General features: G+C 46.8%; 1 protein-coding gene across 3 annotated transcripts in view; it reads left to right on the top strand.

Annotated features, from left to right (window-relative positions):
- LOC106551192 (active breakpoint cluster region-related protein) overlaps nucleotides 1–17,500 on the top strand; it is a 208,465-nt gene that overhangs the window by 126,929 nt on the left and 64,036 nt on the right. For all 3 annotated transcript variants that reach the window (XM_087702865.1, XM_087702866.1, XM_087702867.1), the window contains 8 exons: nucleotides 1,340–1,480; nucleotides 3,646–3,767; nucleotides 5,082–5,247; nucleotides 7,469–7,591; nucleotides 9,188–9,263; nucleotides 12,464–12,568; nucleotides 14,254–14,328; nucleotides 15,639–15,736. In XM_087702865.1, the coding sequence (XP_087558991.1) occupies nucleotides 1,340–1,480; nucleotides 3,646–3,767; nucleotides 5,082–5,247; nucleotides 7,469–7,591; nucleotides 9,188–9,263; nucleotides 12,464–12,568; nucleotides 14,254–14,328; nucleotides 15,639–15,736 (906 nt within the window). The remainder of the gene's footprint in view (nucleotides 1–1,339; nucleotides 1,481–3,645; nucleotides 3,768–5,081; nucleotides 5,248–7,468; nucleotides 7,592–9,187; nucleotides 9,264–12,463; nucleotides 12,569–14,253; nucleotides 14,329–15,638; nucleotides 15,737–17,500) is intronic.

Below are 17,500 nucleotides of genomic sequence, written 5' to 3' on the forward strand. Positions count from 1 at the left end.
GCAGCTCTCCAAGCCAGATGAGGTCTGTGACTGTAAATCCTCCTTTGAAAGATTTTGCTGGATGGGAAGGAGCAGAATTCACACTCAAATTAATCAAAGGGTTTTTTGTCGGAACAAGGAATTTGCTTCAGGCTCTCGGGAAGCCTCGGTCAGAACATTTTCCACTTTCTAAGGTTCTCCATTGTTTTGGAGTCTGGGAATCCCAGAATGCCCTACCACGTAGCCCCAGAGAATTCTGGGAGTTGAGCTCCTGCTAGATCACTTGAGGGGGGGGGGACACTTAAGCTGCCTGGCAGTTCTGGATGAAAATGGGGCACCCCCTTTTTTAGACACAATTTACACAGAAAACAAGCCACGCGTTGCTCTCTTCAAATCTGGGCGAAGTTTTATAAAAGTCATCCTCGACTTACGACCAAAAGTAGATGGGAACGTCCGCCACTAAGCAATACGGCCGTTAAATGAGTCATCCCGTGACCGGTCCTGATTTTCGTGACTTTTTTTTGGCTGAAGTCAGTAAGTGATTCACTGTGGTTGTTAAGTGAATTGTGTGGTCATTAAGTGAATCAGGCTAACCTCGTTGACTTCGTTTGTCGGAAGGTCACAAAAGGGGATAATGTAACCCGGCGATGCTGCGACCGTCGTAAATGTGAGTCGGTTGCCAAGCATCCAAATTTTGATCTCTCGACCCCGATCGAGTGCAACCGTCATAAATATGAATCAGTTGCCAAGCATGCGAATATAAATCATGGGAAATGCTGCAATGGTCATAAAATGTGAGGACTGGCCGTAAGTCACTTTTTGCAGGGCTGACGGTCTAAAACTTCAGGCAGTCGCTAATTGGAACGGTGGTAAGTCGAGGACCACCTGGGAAATTGGCTTTGGCATCCAGGATCTGGCCACATTTGATTTTTTTTTAAATTTTAATTTAATTTTATCAATTTCATATATACATTCACAATTATATGATCTCATAACTGTTATTAATAATATGTATTTATAACATCCCATAGATCCATCTTATCTTACAACGGTCCTACTTCTTCTTCCCTCCCTCCCTCTTTCCTTCCCTCATTTCTTCTCTCCTACTCTCCTTCCTTCCCTCCCTCCTTCCCCTTCCTTCTCTCCTTCCCTTCTTCCTTCCCTCCTTTCTTTTCTCCTTCTCTCCTTCCTTTCCCCCTTCCTTCCCCCCTTCCTTCTCTCCTACATTCCCTCCTTCCTTCTCTCCTTTCTTCTCTCCTTCTCTTCTTCCTTCCCTCCTTTCTTCTCTCCTTCTCTCCTTCCTTCCCTCCTTGCTTCCCTCCCTCCTTCCCTTTAAAAAAAATCTCTTTTGGGATCCCAGGATCTACTGAAGCACACGCCAACAGATCACCCCGATTACCCGTTGCTCCAGGACGCTCTTCGGATTTCCCAGAATTTCCTCTCCAGCATCAATGAGGACATTGATCCTCGCAGAACGGCGGTCACTACCCCGAAAGGAGAGGCAAGTAGGCCATTGTGCCGGGGTGATTTGGGGAGGGGGGACACTCCGTGTGGAGCAACATAGGACCCCCAAAACAGTCAGCAAAGGGATCCGGCCAAGCAGATGCCTCCCTAGGTGGAGATCGCCAAGATTCCAAGGTATACTGCCCCTGTGCCCGGAGGCTCCATTAGAGTTAAGAAACCCATTCACGCGATCAGGATGAGTGCGGTGCCTCGGGGAGGGGAGGACACGGCTATGGTAGGATTCGGAGGCTGTGTGCGGCTTTTTAAAAACATTTTTAATAACAGATTCACCCATTAATTCGAGTCTGGGCAGTTTATAGCATCAGTTACTGTAAGTTAAGATGGGCGGTGTCTAAATTTTTTCTTATTTATGTATATTACAGTCTATCTATTTTTCTATATCTATCCATCTATCATCTATCTCTATCCATCTATCTATCTATCTATCTATCTATCTATCTATCTATCTATCTATCTATCTATCTATCTATCTATCTATCTATCTATCTATCTCTTCCTCTATCTATTTTTCTATATCTATCATTCTATCTATCATCTATCGATCTATCATCTATCTATCTATCTATCTATCTATCTATCTATCTATCTATCTATCATCTATCTATCTATCTATCTCTTTCTCTCTTTATCCATTTCTCTATGTGCATCTCCCTCTCCCTCTCTCTTTACATTTATATAATTTTTTTATATTTTTATATTAAAAATTATAACATTTACCAGTTGCCCATCTTACCTCACGGTAACGGTATATATTGATTAATTATTAATCATTTTAAAGCATATCTATCTCTATCTCTCTGTATCCATCTATCCATCCATCCATCCATCCATCCATCTATCTATCTTTCTTATCTATCTTTCTTATCTATCTTTCTATCTTATCTATCTATCTATCTATCATCTATCTATCTATCTATCTATCTATCTATCTATCTATCTATCTATCTATCTATTTATCTCTTCCTCTCTTTATCTATTTTTCTATATCTATCATTCTATCTATCATCTATCATTCTATCTATCATCTATCATCTATCTATCTATCTATCTATCTATCTATCTAACTATCTATCTATCTATCTATCTATCTCTTCCTCTCTTTATCTATTTTTCTATGTGCATCTCCCTCTCCCTCTCTCTTTACATTGTATATAAAATGTTTATATTTTTATATTAAAAATTTCTTTCTTTCTTTCTTTCTTTCTTTCTATATTATCTATCTTTCTATCTTATCTTATCTTATCTATCTATCTATCTATCTATCTATCTATCTATCTATCTAATCTCTGTCTGTCTGTCTGTCTGTCTGTTATGCTTTAAAATAAATCAGAATTACTTTCAAGTAAGATGGATGGCCTGTAAATTGAATGAATGAATGAATAAATGAATAAATAAATAATAAATAAATAAATAAATAAATAAATAAATAAATAAATAAATAAATGTATTAAAACGGTCAGAAATAAATATCCCTAAGCCCACCAAATGATGATGCAATGAAAGCAAAAATCATGTTTTGACAATGAGCGGTTGGCAGGGGTTTTTTTTGTTGTTGAAAAAATGGAGTTTTTATTTGATTGTTGTACGCTGCCCAGAGACACTTGGAAACAAAATGGATGCCTGTGTAAATGTGATTGATTGGTTGATTGATTATATATTTAGGAAATGAATTTGATGGCTGTGAAGTAGGATTTGTTGCCTTTTTCGTGAATCAACCTAGAATTAAACCCCTTTTTCGAACCCATCCTTGGCATTCCGATGTCCCAGTTTCCCATAGTCTCCAAGCATGCTATCCTAAACGGGTCCTATCCTGCCATCCTCATTTAACAACCCCATAATCTCTTGAAGGGTGAAGTCTGGGAAACTCAATGGAGTTAGCAGAGTGTTTTAAGGGCCACCTGCCCTTCGTGTCGCCAATGCGGAGTTTTGTTCGGCACTTATATTCTCATCGTGCCCAGAAAGAGAAATATCTGCCTCTACTTGGGATTGAACTCACAGCCTCCTGATTGTGAGGCGAAAGCTCCACCTCTAGGCCACCACACCACTCAAACGGGCCCTATCCTGTCCTAAATGTGAAAAGCCACAGGGCCTTCTTGGAGTTATCGGTTGAATTTCTTTTTACTGTTTTTCCTCCTTCTGCAGAACCGCCAACTGGTCAAGGATGGCTTCTTGGTGGAGGTGGCCGAAGGGTCTCGGAAGCTGCGCCACGTTTTCCTTTTTACGGACGTTTTGCTCTGCGCCAAGTTGAAGAAAACGGGCGTCGGGTGAGACTCGGGGTGTGTGTGGGGGGAGAGGAGCCTGTAGGATGGGCAGCTGTGAATAGAACGGAATGGAACAGAATCCGGACAGAACAGAAATGAAACAGAAACATAACAAGAACGGAAGAGGGACAGAAACAGAATAGGATTTGGAATAGAATAGGAAACGAAAGGAAAGGAGAAAGGGAAGGAAAGGAAAGGGGGAAGGGAAGGGAAGGAAAAAAGAAAGGAAAAGGGAAAGGAAGGAAAGGGAGAAGGAGAAAGGAGAAAGCTAAGGAGAAAGGAAAGCAAAAGAAAGGGGGAAGGCAAGGAAAGGAAAAAAGAAAGGAAAGAAAGGAAAGAGGGAAGGAGAAAGGAAAGGAGAAAGCTAAGGAGCAAGGAAAGGAAAAGGAAAGGAAAGGGGGAAGGGAAGGAAAAAAACACGAAAGGGGGAAGGAGAAAGGAAAGGAGAAAGCTAAGGAGAAAGGAAAGAAAAGGGGGAAGGGAAGGGGGAAGGAGAAAGGAAAGGAAAAAGAAAGGAAAGAGGAAAGGAAGGAAAGGGAGAAGGAGAAAGGAGAAAGGAAAGGGGAAAGGAAAGAAAAGGAAAGGAAAGCAAAAGAAAGGGGGAAGGCAAGGAAAGGAAAAAAGAAAGGAAAGGAAAGAAAGGAAAGGGGGAAGGAGAAAGTAAAGGAGAAAGCTAAGGAGAAAGGAAAGAAAAAGGAAAGGAAAGGGGGAAGGGAAGGAAAAAAGAAAGGAAAGGGGGAAGGAGAAAGGAAAGGAAAAAGCTAAGGAGAAAGGAAAGAAAAGGAAAGGGGGAAGGGAAGGGAAAAAGGAAAGGAAAGGAGAAAGGAAGGGTAAGGAGAAAGGAAAAGAGTGAGTGGGTGGAAGGAAGGAAGCAAGGGAGGGAGGGAGTAGGGAAGGGAAGATTCAAATGAAGGAAGGAAAGAAAGGATTAGACTCGATGACTAGAATAAACTAGAGTAGATTAGAAATTGAAATAGAATTGGAACAGAATTCAAAATACTGTAGAATGGAGTAGAATTTGAAATAGAACAGAACAGAAGAAGAAGAAAGGAATGGAACAGAATGGAGTAGACTAGGATAGAATGAAAGAATAGGATTGGGAATTTAAAATAGAATTTAAAAGAACAGAACAATAGAATAGGATAGTTTAGAAATAAGAGTAGAGTTTTCTGGGCAATAATATGAAAGGGCCCCTCCCCTGGGCTCTCCTGGTGGTCTCCCATCCACGATCTGCTGGCTGGATGGTCCTCGGTCCTTCGTGGGCTGGGCCAGAGAGTTCTAAGGTGTGTGTGTGGGGGGGGGTGTCTCTCCGTGCAGGAAACACCAGCAGTACGAGTGCAAGTGGTACGTCCCGCTGGCCGAGCTGGTCTTCCCGTCCTTGGAAGAGTCCGACCTGTGTCCACACGTCCAGGCTATGCCTGACCACGACCTGGAGGACATGAAGATCAAGATCTCCTCCATGAAGAGCGAAGTGCAGAAGGAGGTCAGGGGAGGGCCGGCGGGTGGCTTAGTCCAACCCAACAGAGGAAAGGGGCTGGGGGATGCACGCAGGGGCTCCTCGAACTTACGACCGTTCGTTTAGCGACCTCTCAAAGTCAGGACGTCACTGGCAAAAAAGGGACTCGGGACCTTCTTTTCATACTTAACGGCCATTGCGGCCTCCCCGGCGTCACACGGTCAGAATTCACGCCCTTGGCAGCCAGTCCTCGACTTACGACCGTTCACTTAGTGACCATTCGAAGTTACACAACGGGACCCTTTTTTTCCACACTTAACGGCCTCCCCAGGGGAGGGTCATGTGATCAAAATTCACACTTAACGGCCGTAACCGGGGAGGGTCACGTGATCAAAATTCAGACGTTTGGCCACCGATTCATACTTACGACCGTTGCCGTGTGTCCCGAAGTCACGTGATTTCCCCTTTTGCGACCTTCGAACCGGCAGCGTCCATGGGGAAATCCGGATTCACTTAACAACCGGGTTACCAACTTGCTCAACGGCGGCGACTCGCTTAACAACGGTGACAAGAAAGGTCGTAAAACGGGGCAAAACTCGCTTGACGAACGTCTCAAGTTAACAACGGAAAATTCAGGCTCAACCGTGGCCGTAAGTCGAGGACCACTTGTGCTTATTTTTTAAATTTTCACCCCGTTTTCCAACTTACAAGGAAACTTCACAGCAACACCGTTAGGAGCAAAGGGATTAACAAGAGTTGGAAGGGACCTTGTAGGTCATCTAGTCCAACCCCCACCGCCCAAGCAGGAGGTGAATGAATTACATCCGATTTTGGGATGGTTTTTTTTTGACCAAGTTGTTAAGTGAATCCCTGCAGTCCGTTAAGCGAATCACAGTCACTAAGCGAATTTGGCTTCCACCATTGACGATGCTTGTCAGTGGTCGCCAAAGGGGATTACATGGACACTGTGGCTTGACGTAAATATGAGTCCAATTGCCAAGGGTCTGAATTTTGATCATGTGACCATGGGGAGGTGGGGTGCTTCAATGGTCGTGAGAAAAACGGCCGCAAGACAATGCCTTTGTACCTTTGAATGGTCACTAAACGAAGCGTTAGTGAGCCGAGGGCTACCGCTATGGAAGAGAATCAAGAAAAAGCCGCCTGGAGTTTCTTTCTGAGGCTGCCTTGTTTTCCCGGGGCACAGCTCCGGTTTTCTTCCGGAATCTTCTCTCAAGTCCTCCTGGGGCAGAGACAGGAGGAGGAGCCTCAGGACTTGGGGAGGGGGGGGATTGGGCCCTTTTGGCCGAGGGTCCCACTGGGAGGTTTGGATCAACTGTCCTAAGTCGTCAATATTGTCTTCTTCTTCCTCCCTTCTTCTTCTCCTCCTCCCCTTCTTTCTCTTCCTGTTCTCTTTTCCTTCTTCCTCTTTCTCCTCTTCCTTTCTGCCTTCTTCCTCCTCCTCTCCTCCTCCTCCTTCTCCCTTTTCCTCCTCTTCTTTTCCTCCTCTTCTTCTTCCTCCTCTTCTTCCTCCTTTTTTCCCTTCTTCTTCTCTTCTTCTTCCTCTTTCTTCTCTTCCTTTCTGCCTTCTTCCTCCTCCTCTTCTCCTCCTCCTCCTTCTCCCTTTTCCTCTTCTTTTCCTCCTCTTCTTCTTCCTCCTCATCTCCCTCCTTTTTTCTCTTCTTCTTCTCTTCTCCTTCTTCCTCTTTCTCCTCTTCCTTTCCTCCTTCCTCCTCCTCCTCCTCCTCTTCTCCTCCTCCTTCCTCTTCCTCTTCTCCCACTTCCTCCTCATCCTCCTCTTCCTCCTTCTTTCTCTTCTACTTCTCTTCTCCTTCCTCTTTCTCCTCTTCCATCCCTCCTTCTTCCTCCTCCTCCTCTTCTCCCACTTCCTCCTCATCCTCCTCTTCCTCCTTCTTTCTCTTCTACTTCTCTTCTCCTTCCTCTTTCTCCTCTTCCGTCCCTCCTTCCTCCTCCTCCTCTTCTCCTCCTCCTTCCTCTTCCTCCTCTTTTTCCTCCTTTTCTTCTTCCCCTTCCTCCTCCTTCTCTTCTTCCTCTCATCTTCTTCTTCTCCTCCTCTCCCTCCCTTCTCCACCTCCTCCTCTCCTCCTCCTCCTCTCCTCCTCCTCCTTCTTCCTCTTCCTCTTCTCTTCTCCTTCTTCCTCTTCTCTTTCTTCCTCTTCTCCTCCTCCTTCTCCCTCTCCTTCTCCTTCTTCTTCCTCTTCCTCTTCCTCCTCCTCCTCTTCCTCTGCAGAAGGCCAACAAAGGCCAGAGCCGAGCCATGGAGCGTCTCAAGAAGAAAATGTTCGACAACGAGTTTTGGCTCCTGCTCAACTCGCCCTCCATCCCGCTGCGGATCCACAACCGCAACGGCAAGGTAAGGCCGGCCGGGTAGAGATTGGGGAGCAGGAGGAGGGGAGGCTGGGTGGAAGGGGGGGCTGCTGGAGCTGCTCAGGGGGGAAGCACATCTCCTCCTCCTCCTCCTCTGCAAACCCCCCTCCCTTCTAGCACTCCCATAAGTTGTTAGCCGCCCTGAGTCCCCTCAGGGAAAAGGGCGGCCTATAAATAAACGCAACTGAACTGAACTGAACTGATGATGTTCCCTAGTTGGGTCACGAAACGTCTGCAAGAAAACAACCAAACTCACAGCACTAAAGACCCCACAATCTTCCTCCCCCCTCCTCTTCTTCCTCCTCTTCTCCTCCTCCTCTTCTTCCTCTTCCTCCTCTTCTTCCTCTTCCTCCTCCTCCTCCTTCTCTTCCTCTTCCTCTCCTCCTCCTCCTCTTCTTCCTCTTCCTCCTCTTCCTCCTCCTCCTCCTCCTCCTTCTCTTCCTCTTCTTCTTCCTCTCCTCCTCCTCCTCCTCTTCCTCTTCTCTTCCTCCTCCTCCTCCTCCTCTGCAAACCCTCCTCCCTTCTAGCACTGATGATGTTCCCTAGTTGGGTCACGAAACGTCTGCAAGAAAACAACCAAACTCACAGCACTAAAGACCCCACAATCTTCCTCCCCCCTCTTCTTCCTCCTCTTCTCCTCCTCCTCTTCTTCCTCTTCCTCCTCTTCCTCCTCCTTCTCTTCCTCTTCTTCTTCCTCTCCTCCTCTTCTTCCTCTTCTTCCTCTCCTCCTCCTCCTCTTCTTCCTCTTCCTCCTCTTCTTCCTCCTCCTCCTCCTCTTCTTCCTCTTCATCCTCTTCTTCTTCCTCCTCCTTCTCTTCCTCTTCTTCTTCCTCTCCTCCTCCTCTTCCTCCTCTTCCTCCTCCTCCTTCTTTTCTTCTTCCTCTCCTCCTCCTTCTCTTCCTCTTCCTCCTCTTCTTCCTCCTCCTCCTCCTCTTCTTCCTCCTCCTCCTCCTCTTCTTCCTCTTCCTCCTCCTCCTTCTTTTCTTCTTCCTCTCCTCCTCCTCCTCTTCTTCCTCTTCCTCCTCTTCTTCCTCCTCCTCCTCTTCTTCCTCTCCTCCTCCTCTTCTTCCTCTCCTCCTCCTCTTCTTCCTCTCCTCCTCCTTTTTCTCCTCCTTTTCCTCCTCCTCTCTGCAAACGCCCCTCCCTTCTAGCACTGATGATGTTCCCTAGTTGGGTCACGAAACGTCTGCAAGGAACCCACCCAACTCAGAGAGCACCAAGGACCCCACAATCTTCCTCCCTTCTCCTCCTCCCCCTCCTCCTCCCCTTCATAAATCCTCCCTCCCTCCTAATACTGATGGTGTTCCCTAGTTGGGCACTGAAAACGTCTGCAAGGAAACAGTGCAGCTCAGAGAATCACCAAAGACCCCACAGTCCTCTCCCCCTCTCCTCCTCTTCCTCCTCCTCCATTAACCCTCCTCCCTCCTCAACTGATGATGTTACCTAGTTGGGCACTGAAACGCCTGCAAGGAAACCGAGCTCAGAAACCACCAAGGACCCCACCGCTTAGGAGATGGCAACGATGCCTCATTGACTTAAACCCCTTTCCTTGCTCTCTCTCTCTCTCTCTCGGCTTTTTCAGAGCTACCTCTTCCTTCTGTCCTCGGACTACGAGCGGTCGGAGTGGAGGGAAGCAATCCAGAAGCTGCAGAAGAAAGGTGGGTCACGGGGGGATCAAACGCCCCATGAAGGACCCTCGTGGGTTTTCAGCTGGGTGGAGGGTCCACGAAACAAGATGTTCTTGGTAGAAACGAGGGTTGGGACTTCCTGCTGAGACTCACGAGCTTATTAAATATGATTTTTTCCCTTTGGGGGTGGAAAACTGGTCCTTGAGTCAGGGGACGAAGGAAAAGGCATGGCAGAATCTACGGCTGGAGTCAAGAGAGGAATCAGGCCAGAATCCCCACGTAGCCAATTCCAATTTCCTGGACGTTTGTATGTCAACCTGGCCTTTTGTGTCTGACCAGAAGAAGGGAAGGAAAAGAGGGAGGGAGAGAGGAAAGAAAGAGAGAGGGGGGGAGGGAGTGGAGAGGGAAGGGAAAGGAAAGGAAGGAGAAGGGAAGGAGGGAGAGGAGGGCAAGGCAGGGAAGGAAGGAAGGAAGGAAGGAAGGAAGGAAGGGGTCCAGTTTAAGAAGGAAGGATGGTAGGGAGAAAAAATAAAAGGAGGGAAGGAATAAGAGAGAGGGAGGGGGAGGGAAATGAAAGAAAAGGAAGGAAGGAAATTGTTGAGTTTAAGAAGAAAGGATGGAAGGGAGAAAAAAGAAAAGGAAGGGGGGAATGAAAAAAGGAAGGAAGGGGTTTAAGAAGGAAGGATGGGAGAGAGAAAAAAGGAAAAGAAGGAAGGGAGGTGAAGGAAATGAAAGAAAAGGGAAGGAAGGAATGGGTCAAGTTTAAGAAGGAAGGATGGAAGGGAGAAAAGAAAAGGAAGGAAGGAATAAGAGAGGGAGGGGAGGAAAAGGAAGGAAGGAAGTTGTTGAGTTTAAGAAGGAAGGATGGGAGGGAGAAAAAAGAAGAGGAAGGGAGGGAGGGGAGAGAAATGAAAGAAAAGGGAAGGAAGGATCAAAGGGAATAAAAAGAAAAGAAAGAAAGGAATAAGAGAGAGAGAGGAGAGGGAAAGGAAAGGAAGGAAGAAAGGAAGTTGTTGAGTTTAAGAAGGAAGGATGGAAGGGAGAAAAAAGAAAAGGAAGGGAAGGAAGGAATAAGAGAGAAGGAGGGGAGGGAAAGGAAAGGAAGGAAGGGAAGGAAGGAAGTTGAGTTTAAGAAGGAAGGATGGAACAGAAAAAAAGAAAGGGAAGGGAGGCAGAGAGGGGAGGGAAATGAAGGAAGGGATTGAGTTTAAAAAGGAAGGATGAGAGAGAAAAGAAGGAGGGAGGAAGCTGGGAAAGAGGGAAGGAAGGAGAGAGGGAGGGAGAGAGAGAAGGGGAAGGCAATGGAGGAAAGGAAAGGAAAGGAAGAAAGGAACGGAATGTGAAAGGGAAAAAGAGGAAAAGAAGGAGTGGCAGAACCTGGGGGTGGAGTAGCTACCAGTGAACGCAGCCCAACCTCCCGGAGCCCTTCTCTTACTCCAAGTGGCCGCTAAGGGTTAGTTGAGAAGATCCCTGTTCAGAGGCCTTTGAGCCATAAATCGGTTTTTATGGGACCTTCATTTTCTCGCCTGCTGGGAGTCAGAGACGAGAGTCCACGGGATTCAAGGAGGCTGCGACTGAGATCGCTTGTGGCTACGTGGGGATGGCTGGCTAAGGCCTCGTTTGACGCCGCCACCTGCCATCCTTCTCCTAGGGAGGAGGCTTCTGCAGAGCCAACCGTCCCTTGCACCCTCGAGATTTTGGCATCCTCATCTTCCTCCCCAAGCCGGTGCCTTCCTCATCTCTTCCCATAGTGAAAACACACACACACACACACAAACACACACACACACACACACAAACACCAGGGGTGGGTTTCCATATATTTTTTTACTACCGGTTCAGTGGGTGTGGCTAGTTGGGGGGCGGCAGGTGACTGAGTGGGTGTGGCCAACTTGACATCACTCACGCACCCTCAGTCACATGACCTCCTCACCAAGCCATACACACCGAAAGGGTGGTGAAAAGTTTTGACGGGGGAGGGGAAGGGGGGGGGCTCTGCAGCCTCGACGGAGGGAAGGGAGCGCCTGCAAACGATCCAGGAAGGAAAAAGACATTTTTGTCCTCCCCCCAGGAGCCCTCTGGGAACAATGGGGGCATTCCCCCCCCCCCCCAGCCCTGCTGAAGCCTGCAGAGGGATTCTGGAGGCTGGGAAAAACGGCCCATCTCTGGGACCTCTCTGGGACTGGCATGTGCACCCCATTAAAAAGGGGGTGGGTTTCAATGAAGATTGTTCTGCACAGGTGCAGAACAAGAAATAAAGATGGCGGTGCCCAGGATAAGAACCGGTACCGTCAGGTATCACTTCCTATCTGGCCAAACTGGACTGTACCAGTAGGAACCCCCCCTCCCCCTCTCTCTCTTTCTATCTCTCTTTCTGTCTCATTCTCTCTTCTCTCTCTCTTTCTCTTTCATCCTCTCTTTCTGTCTCATTCTCTCTCTCTCTTTCATTCTCTCTGTCTCATTCTCTTTCTCACTCTCTTTTCTTCTCTCTCTCTGTCTCTTTCTCTCTTTCATTCTCTCTTTCTCTCATTCTCTTTCTCTCTCTCTGTCTCATTCTCTCTCTTTCTATCTCTTTCTTTCTCTCTGTCTCATTCTCTCTCTCTTTCATTCTCTCTTTCTCTCTCTCATTCTCTTTCTCTGTCTCATTCTCTCTCTCTATCTCTTTCATTATCTCTTTCTCTCTGTCTCACTCTCTCTCTTTCATTTTCTCTCTCATTCTCTTTCTCTATCTCTCTGTGTCTCACTCTCTCTCTCTCTTTCTATCTTTCATTCTCTTTCTCTCTCTCATTCTCCCTCTGTGTGTGTCTCATTCTCTCTCTTTCTCTCTCTTTCATTCTCTTTCTGTCTCATTCTCCCTCTCTCTTTCATTCTCTCTTTGTCTCCTCTCTCCTTCTCTTTCTCTCTTTCTCTCTTTCTCTCTGTCTCATTCTCTCTCTCTCTCTCTTTCATTCTCTCTGTCTCCTCTCTCCTTCTCTTTCTCTCATTTTCTCTCTCTTTCTCTCTCATTCTCTCTTTCTGTCTCATTCTCTTTTTGTCATTCTCTCTTTCCCTCTGTCTCATTCTCTCTCTCTCTTTCTCATTCTCTCTGTCTCATTCTCTCTCTCATTCTATCTCTCTTTCTCTCTGTCTCATTCTCTCTCTCTCTCTCTCTCACACACACACACACACATCACCCCTAGGAGACTCTCTGTGTTCCCGGCCTTTCGCTAAACCTTTGTCGTTCCCCTTAGATCTCCAGACGTTTGTGCTAAGTTCTGTGGAGCTGCAGTATCTGATGGGATCCTGTTTCAAGCTACGGACTGTCCACAACATTCCTCTGACCAGCAACACTGACGGTGAGTGCGCCCGCGACCCCAGCGCCCCCCCCCTGGCACCGTCGATCCACATGATTGCAGGTTGGGCATTGGGCAGCCGGTCATGTGAAGCTGTTGGACTTCGCAGGTACACAGGTAGTCCTTGAGTTACGACCAGGATCGGGGCCCTAATTTACGTCGCTAAGTGAAATCTTTTTTCCGTGAGTTTGTCTCAATTTATGACTTTTCTTGCCACGTTTGTTAAGCGGATCCCTGCAGTTGTTAAAATTAGTCACTTGGTTGTTAAGTGAATCTGGCTATTCCCCCATTGACTTTGTTTCTCGGAAGGTCGCGAAACGGGATCACGTGACCCAGGACACGGCAACCGTCGTAAATGTGAGTCAGCTGTCAACGGTATGAATTTTGATCGCGCGACCCTGGGGCTGCTGCAATGGTCGTAAATGTGAAAAACGGTCGTAACTCACTTTTTTCAGTGCCGTTGCAACTTTGAACGGTCACTAAGCGAACCGTTGTAAGTCGAGGACGACCTGTAATTAAAAGAAATAAGAAAAAAGCAACATACAGGTAGTCCTCCACTTACGACAGTTCATTTAGTGACCGTTTGAAGTCACGAAAAAGTGACTTATGACCGTTTTTCACACCTACGACCGTTGCAGCACCCCCGGGGGTCGCAACTGACTCACATTTATGACGGTCACAGTGTCCCAGGGTCACGTGATCCCCTTTTGCCATCTTCTGACCAGCCAAAACCACGGGGAAGCCAGATTCACTTAACAACCGCGTGACTGACTGCAGTGACTCCCTTAACAACCGTGGCAAGGAAGGCCGCAAAATGGGGCAAAAACTCACTGAACCACCCGCTCGCTTAGTGACAGTAATATTGGGCTCCATTGTGGTCGTATGTCAAGGATGATAACCTACCTCTTGATTACCCTTCATAACAAGTTCGAAGCGCTAAGTTTATTCCTTTTCCCACCAGTAGGTGGTGGTATGGTTGCAAAGAGTTTGCTTTTGCAATTATCCGGAAAAATATATATATATATTTCCTGCTTTTTTGAAAATATATTTTCCTGGTTTTTGTTTTTTTTGGCCACGAAACAGTGGGGTTTTTAAAAAAGCGAAACTTAATACTTAGACTTGTTAAGTCAAAAGAAGCTTTGGGAAACGTTGCGGCCAATTAAGCTAACTTTTCAGCTCGTTAAAACAGTTTCCGGGCGAGACCCCTCTGTTCCCAAAAGCAGCGTGTGGGAGCAAAGCACGGTGGGGGGTGGGGGCAGCTCCTTCCTACGCCGTGTGATCCCCAAATTAGGGGCTCCTCTGCTCTTGGCAAGCCCCCCCCCCTTGCCCCTTTCATTCGCGGCTCCCCGCGTGCAATCCGGTGACTCTTCCTTTTTAGCGTGCTGTTTCTCACCCCTTGGCATTTCTTGAGGTTGCAATTATAACCTCCCGCCCAGGAAATAAAAAACCCACTTGTGCCTTTTTTTTTTTTTGGTAAATGTAATTTCTTTTTTTAAAAAAATATTCAACGTTAGCCGGTTTCTTTTTTTCTTTTCTTTTCATTTGTTTGTTTGAACTTTGGAAATGAAATAAAAATGTGCGGGAAGAAAAAAGTAAAAGAAAGCCACATCTAATCTCTCTCTCTCTGTGTGTGTGTGTGTGTGTGTGTGTGTGTGTGTGTGTCCGTCCGTCCGGTCCCTCCTCTGCAGATGACAAACTTCAAGGAATGTACGGCTTTCTACACGTCATTCTCCACTCGGTCAAGGGCTTCCAGCAATCCGCCAGTAAGTGCCGGATTGATTGAGTAGATCGAATTAGATTACTATTATATTTTTTTGCATCTTCCCTGCGGCTTCCCCTCCCCGGCGCCTTCTCTGGCATCATTTGACCCAGCTGCAGCTTCAAGTAAGGAGGGTCTGCAGGCGTCCAGTTGAGGCCCCCCCCCCCTATTGTGTGGTCATTTTGCAAGGGATGGATCTGCGGATCCCAGCGAACGCTCACAATCCTTCTCCTCTTCCTCCTCTCTGCAAACACCCCTCCCTTCTAGCACTGATGATGTTCCCTAGTTGGGCCATGAAATGTCTGCAAGAAAACCCCCAAGCTCAGAGAGCAGCAAGGAACCAAAAAAGTCCTCTCCCTCCTCCTCCTCTTCTTCTTCTTCCCCCCTCTTCTTCCTCTTCTTCTTCCTCTCCTTCTCCTTCCCCTCTTCCTCCTCCTCCTCCTCTCCAAATCCCAGAATCCCCCAGCCAGCCTGCTTTAAGAGGGATGGACTTCCACTCCCAGAATCCCCCAGCCAGCAGGCTTTAAGAGGGGAGGACTTCCACTCCCAGAATCCCCCAGCCAGCCTGCTTTAAGGGGGATGGACTTCCACTCCCAGAATCCCCCAGCCAGCATGCTTTAAGAGGGGAGGACTTCCACTCCCAGAATCCCCCAGCCAGCCTGCTTTAAGGGGGATGGACTTCCACTCCCAGAATCCCCCAGCCAGAATGCTTTAAGAGGGGTGGGCTTCCACTCCCAGAATCCCCCAGCCAGCAATGCTTTAAGAGGGGAGGACTTCCACTCCCAGAATCCCCCAGCCAGCAATGCTTTAAGAGGGGAGGACTTCCACTCCCAGAATCCCCCAGCCAGAATGCTTTAAGAGGGGAGGACTTCCACTCCCAGAATCCCCCAGCCAGCCTGCTTTAAGGGGGATGGACTTCCACTCCCAGAATCCCCCAGCCAGAATGCTTTAAGAGGGGTGGGCTTCCACTCCCAGAATCCCCCAGCCAGCAATGCTTTAAGAGGGGAGGACTTCCACTCCCAGAATCCCCCAGCCAGCAATGCTTTAAGAGGGGAGGACTTCCACTCCCAGAATCCCCCAGCCAGCACGCTTTAAGAGGGGAGGAGGAGGCGCTGTGCAGCATGCTCCTTGCAAGGAGAAAGCTAGCAACTCAAGAAAAGGGATGGAACACACTTCCCGTGCTTTAAGAGGGGTGGGCTTCCCCTCCCAGAATCCCCCAGCCAGCAGAGGACCTACGGGATGGATTTTTAGGAAGGTCCCTCAGGTGAAATATAAAATTTATTTCCTATTTCTTTTCCCCCCTGATGTTCTTAGATCTCTACTGTACTCTCGAAGTCGACTCTTTCGGTTATTTTGTCAGCAAAGCCAAAACACGGGTTTTCCGGGACACAACGGAGCCGCAGTGGAACGAGGTAAGCCATCCGCGATGCCTCTGAGCATGCGCAGAGTGCTTTGCCCCACGGGGCCAAAATGCACAGCCCTTCCATAGCGAATTTGGGATAAAAGGAGCCAATTGCTTTGCTGCGCTTCCTCTTCTCTGTGTGTGCTGATTGCCCCCAGCTTTTATCGCTGATTTCTGATGTAGGCGGTCCTTGACTTATGACGCCCCAATTTTCCATTGCTGAGCGAGAGAGTTGTTAAGTGGGCTTGGCCCCATTTAGCGACCTTTCTCGCCACGGTTAAGTGAATTGCTGCAGTTGTTCAGTCAGTAACACGGCCGTTAAGCGAATCTGGCTTCCTCACTGACTTTGCTTGCAGCTTTGAATGGTTGCTAAATGGGTTGCTGTAAGTTGAGGACTGCCTGCCTAGGAAGATGAGGAGGAAGCTAGTACGGCCTTGAACCCCCCAGGGCAGGAATGACATTCTGCACATGCTCAGAAGCCCTTGGTGGGAGATGCCCCAATTGGAGTGGGGAGGGGGGGAGCGATTGTGCAATTTTTATACTTTTGCTTGAGTTACGTCGGGCTGTGCAAAAACTGGATTCAATTACGAAGGAGGCTGCTAGCTAGTCCTCCACTTACAACAGTTCATTGAGTGACCACTCAAAGTTACAACAACGCTGAAAAAAGTGAGTTGTTATGACCATTATTTACACTTAAGACCGTTGCCATGGTCATGTGATCAAAATTCGGCCACTGGTTCATATTTATGACGGCCGATGTGTCCCCAGGGACATGCGATCCCTTTTTTACGACCTTCCGAGCCCATGGGGGAAGTCCGATGCGCTTAATGGCCATGTTGTGGCTAACTTATCAACTGCGGTGATCCGCTTAACCAATACAATAAGTCACTTGACAACAAATGCCACAACTCGCCCTTCTCTTAACAAGAACGGTCGTAAAGTGGGGCAAAGCTCCCTTAACAAAGATCTCACTTAGGAAGATCGATTTTGGGTCTCAGTTGTGGTCGTAACTCGAGGACGACCTGCGACGATCCGAACACTTGTGAGGCCACCCCCAGCCATTTGCCAGCAGTGGATTCCGGGAAAAGAAACGACATGCAATTATCAATTTACTGTACAAACTGAAGATGAGCTAACAACGCGGCTGGGAGTTTATTGATTATTTTATTTATTAATCCAATTTAAAGGTCCTCTGGACTTTGCCAGTCTCTCTCTGCCTCCTCTCGTTTCTAGTCAAACCTTTACGGTGGGGCATATTAGAATAGAACAGAATAGAATAGAATATAGAATAGAATATAACATGTAAAGAATAGAATATGGAAAAAATAGAATATAGAATAGAATAGAAAGAATAGAATAGAAAGAATAGAATAGAAAGAATAGAATAGAAAGAATAGAATAGAAAGAATAGAATAGAAAGAATAGAATAGAAAGAATAGAATAGAAAGAATAGAATAGAAAGAATAGAATAGAAAGAATAGAATAGAATATAGAAAGAATAGAATAGAATATGGAAAGAATATGGAAAAAATAGAATATAGAATAGAATAGAATATAGAATAGAATATGGAAAGAATAGAATATAGAATAGAATATAGAAAGAATAGAATAGAATATGGAAAGAATAGAATATGGAAAGAATAGAATATAGAATAGAATAGAATATAGAATAGAATAGAATATGGAAAGAATAAAGAATAGAATAGAATATGGAAAGAATACAATATAGAGTAGAATAGAATAGAATATGGAAAGAATAGGATATAGAATAGAA

The sequence above is a fragment of the Thamnophis sirtalis genome, unplaced genomic scaffold, assembly GCF_051295495.1.
Source record: "Thamnophis sirtalis isolate CommonGarterSnake01/CBP01778 unplaced genomic scaffold, rThaSir2_p1.2 scaffold_17, whole genome shotgun sequence".
NCBI lineage: Eukaryota > Metazoa > Chordata > Lepidosauria > Squamata > Natricidae > Thamnophis > Thamnophis sirtalis.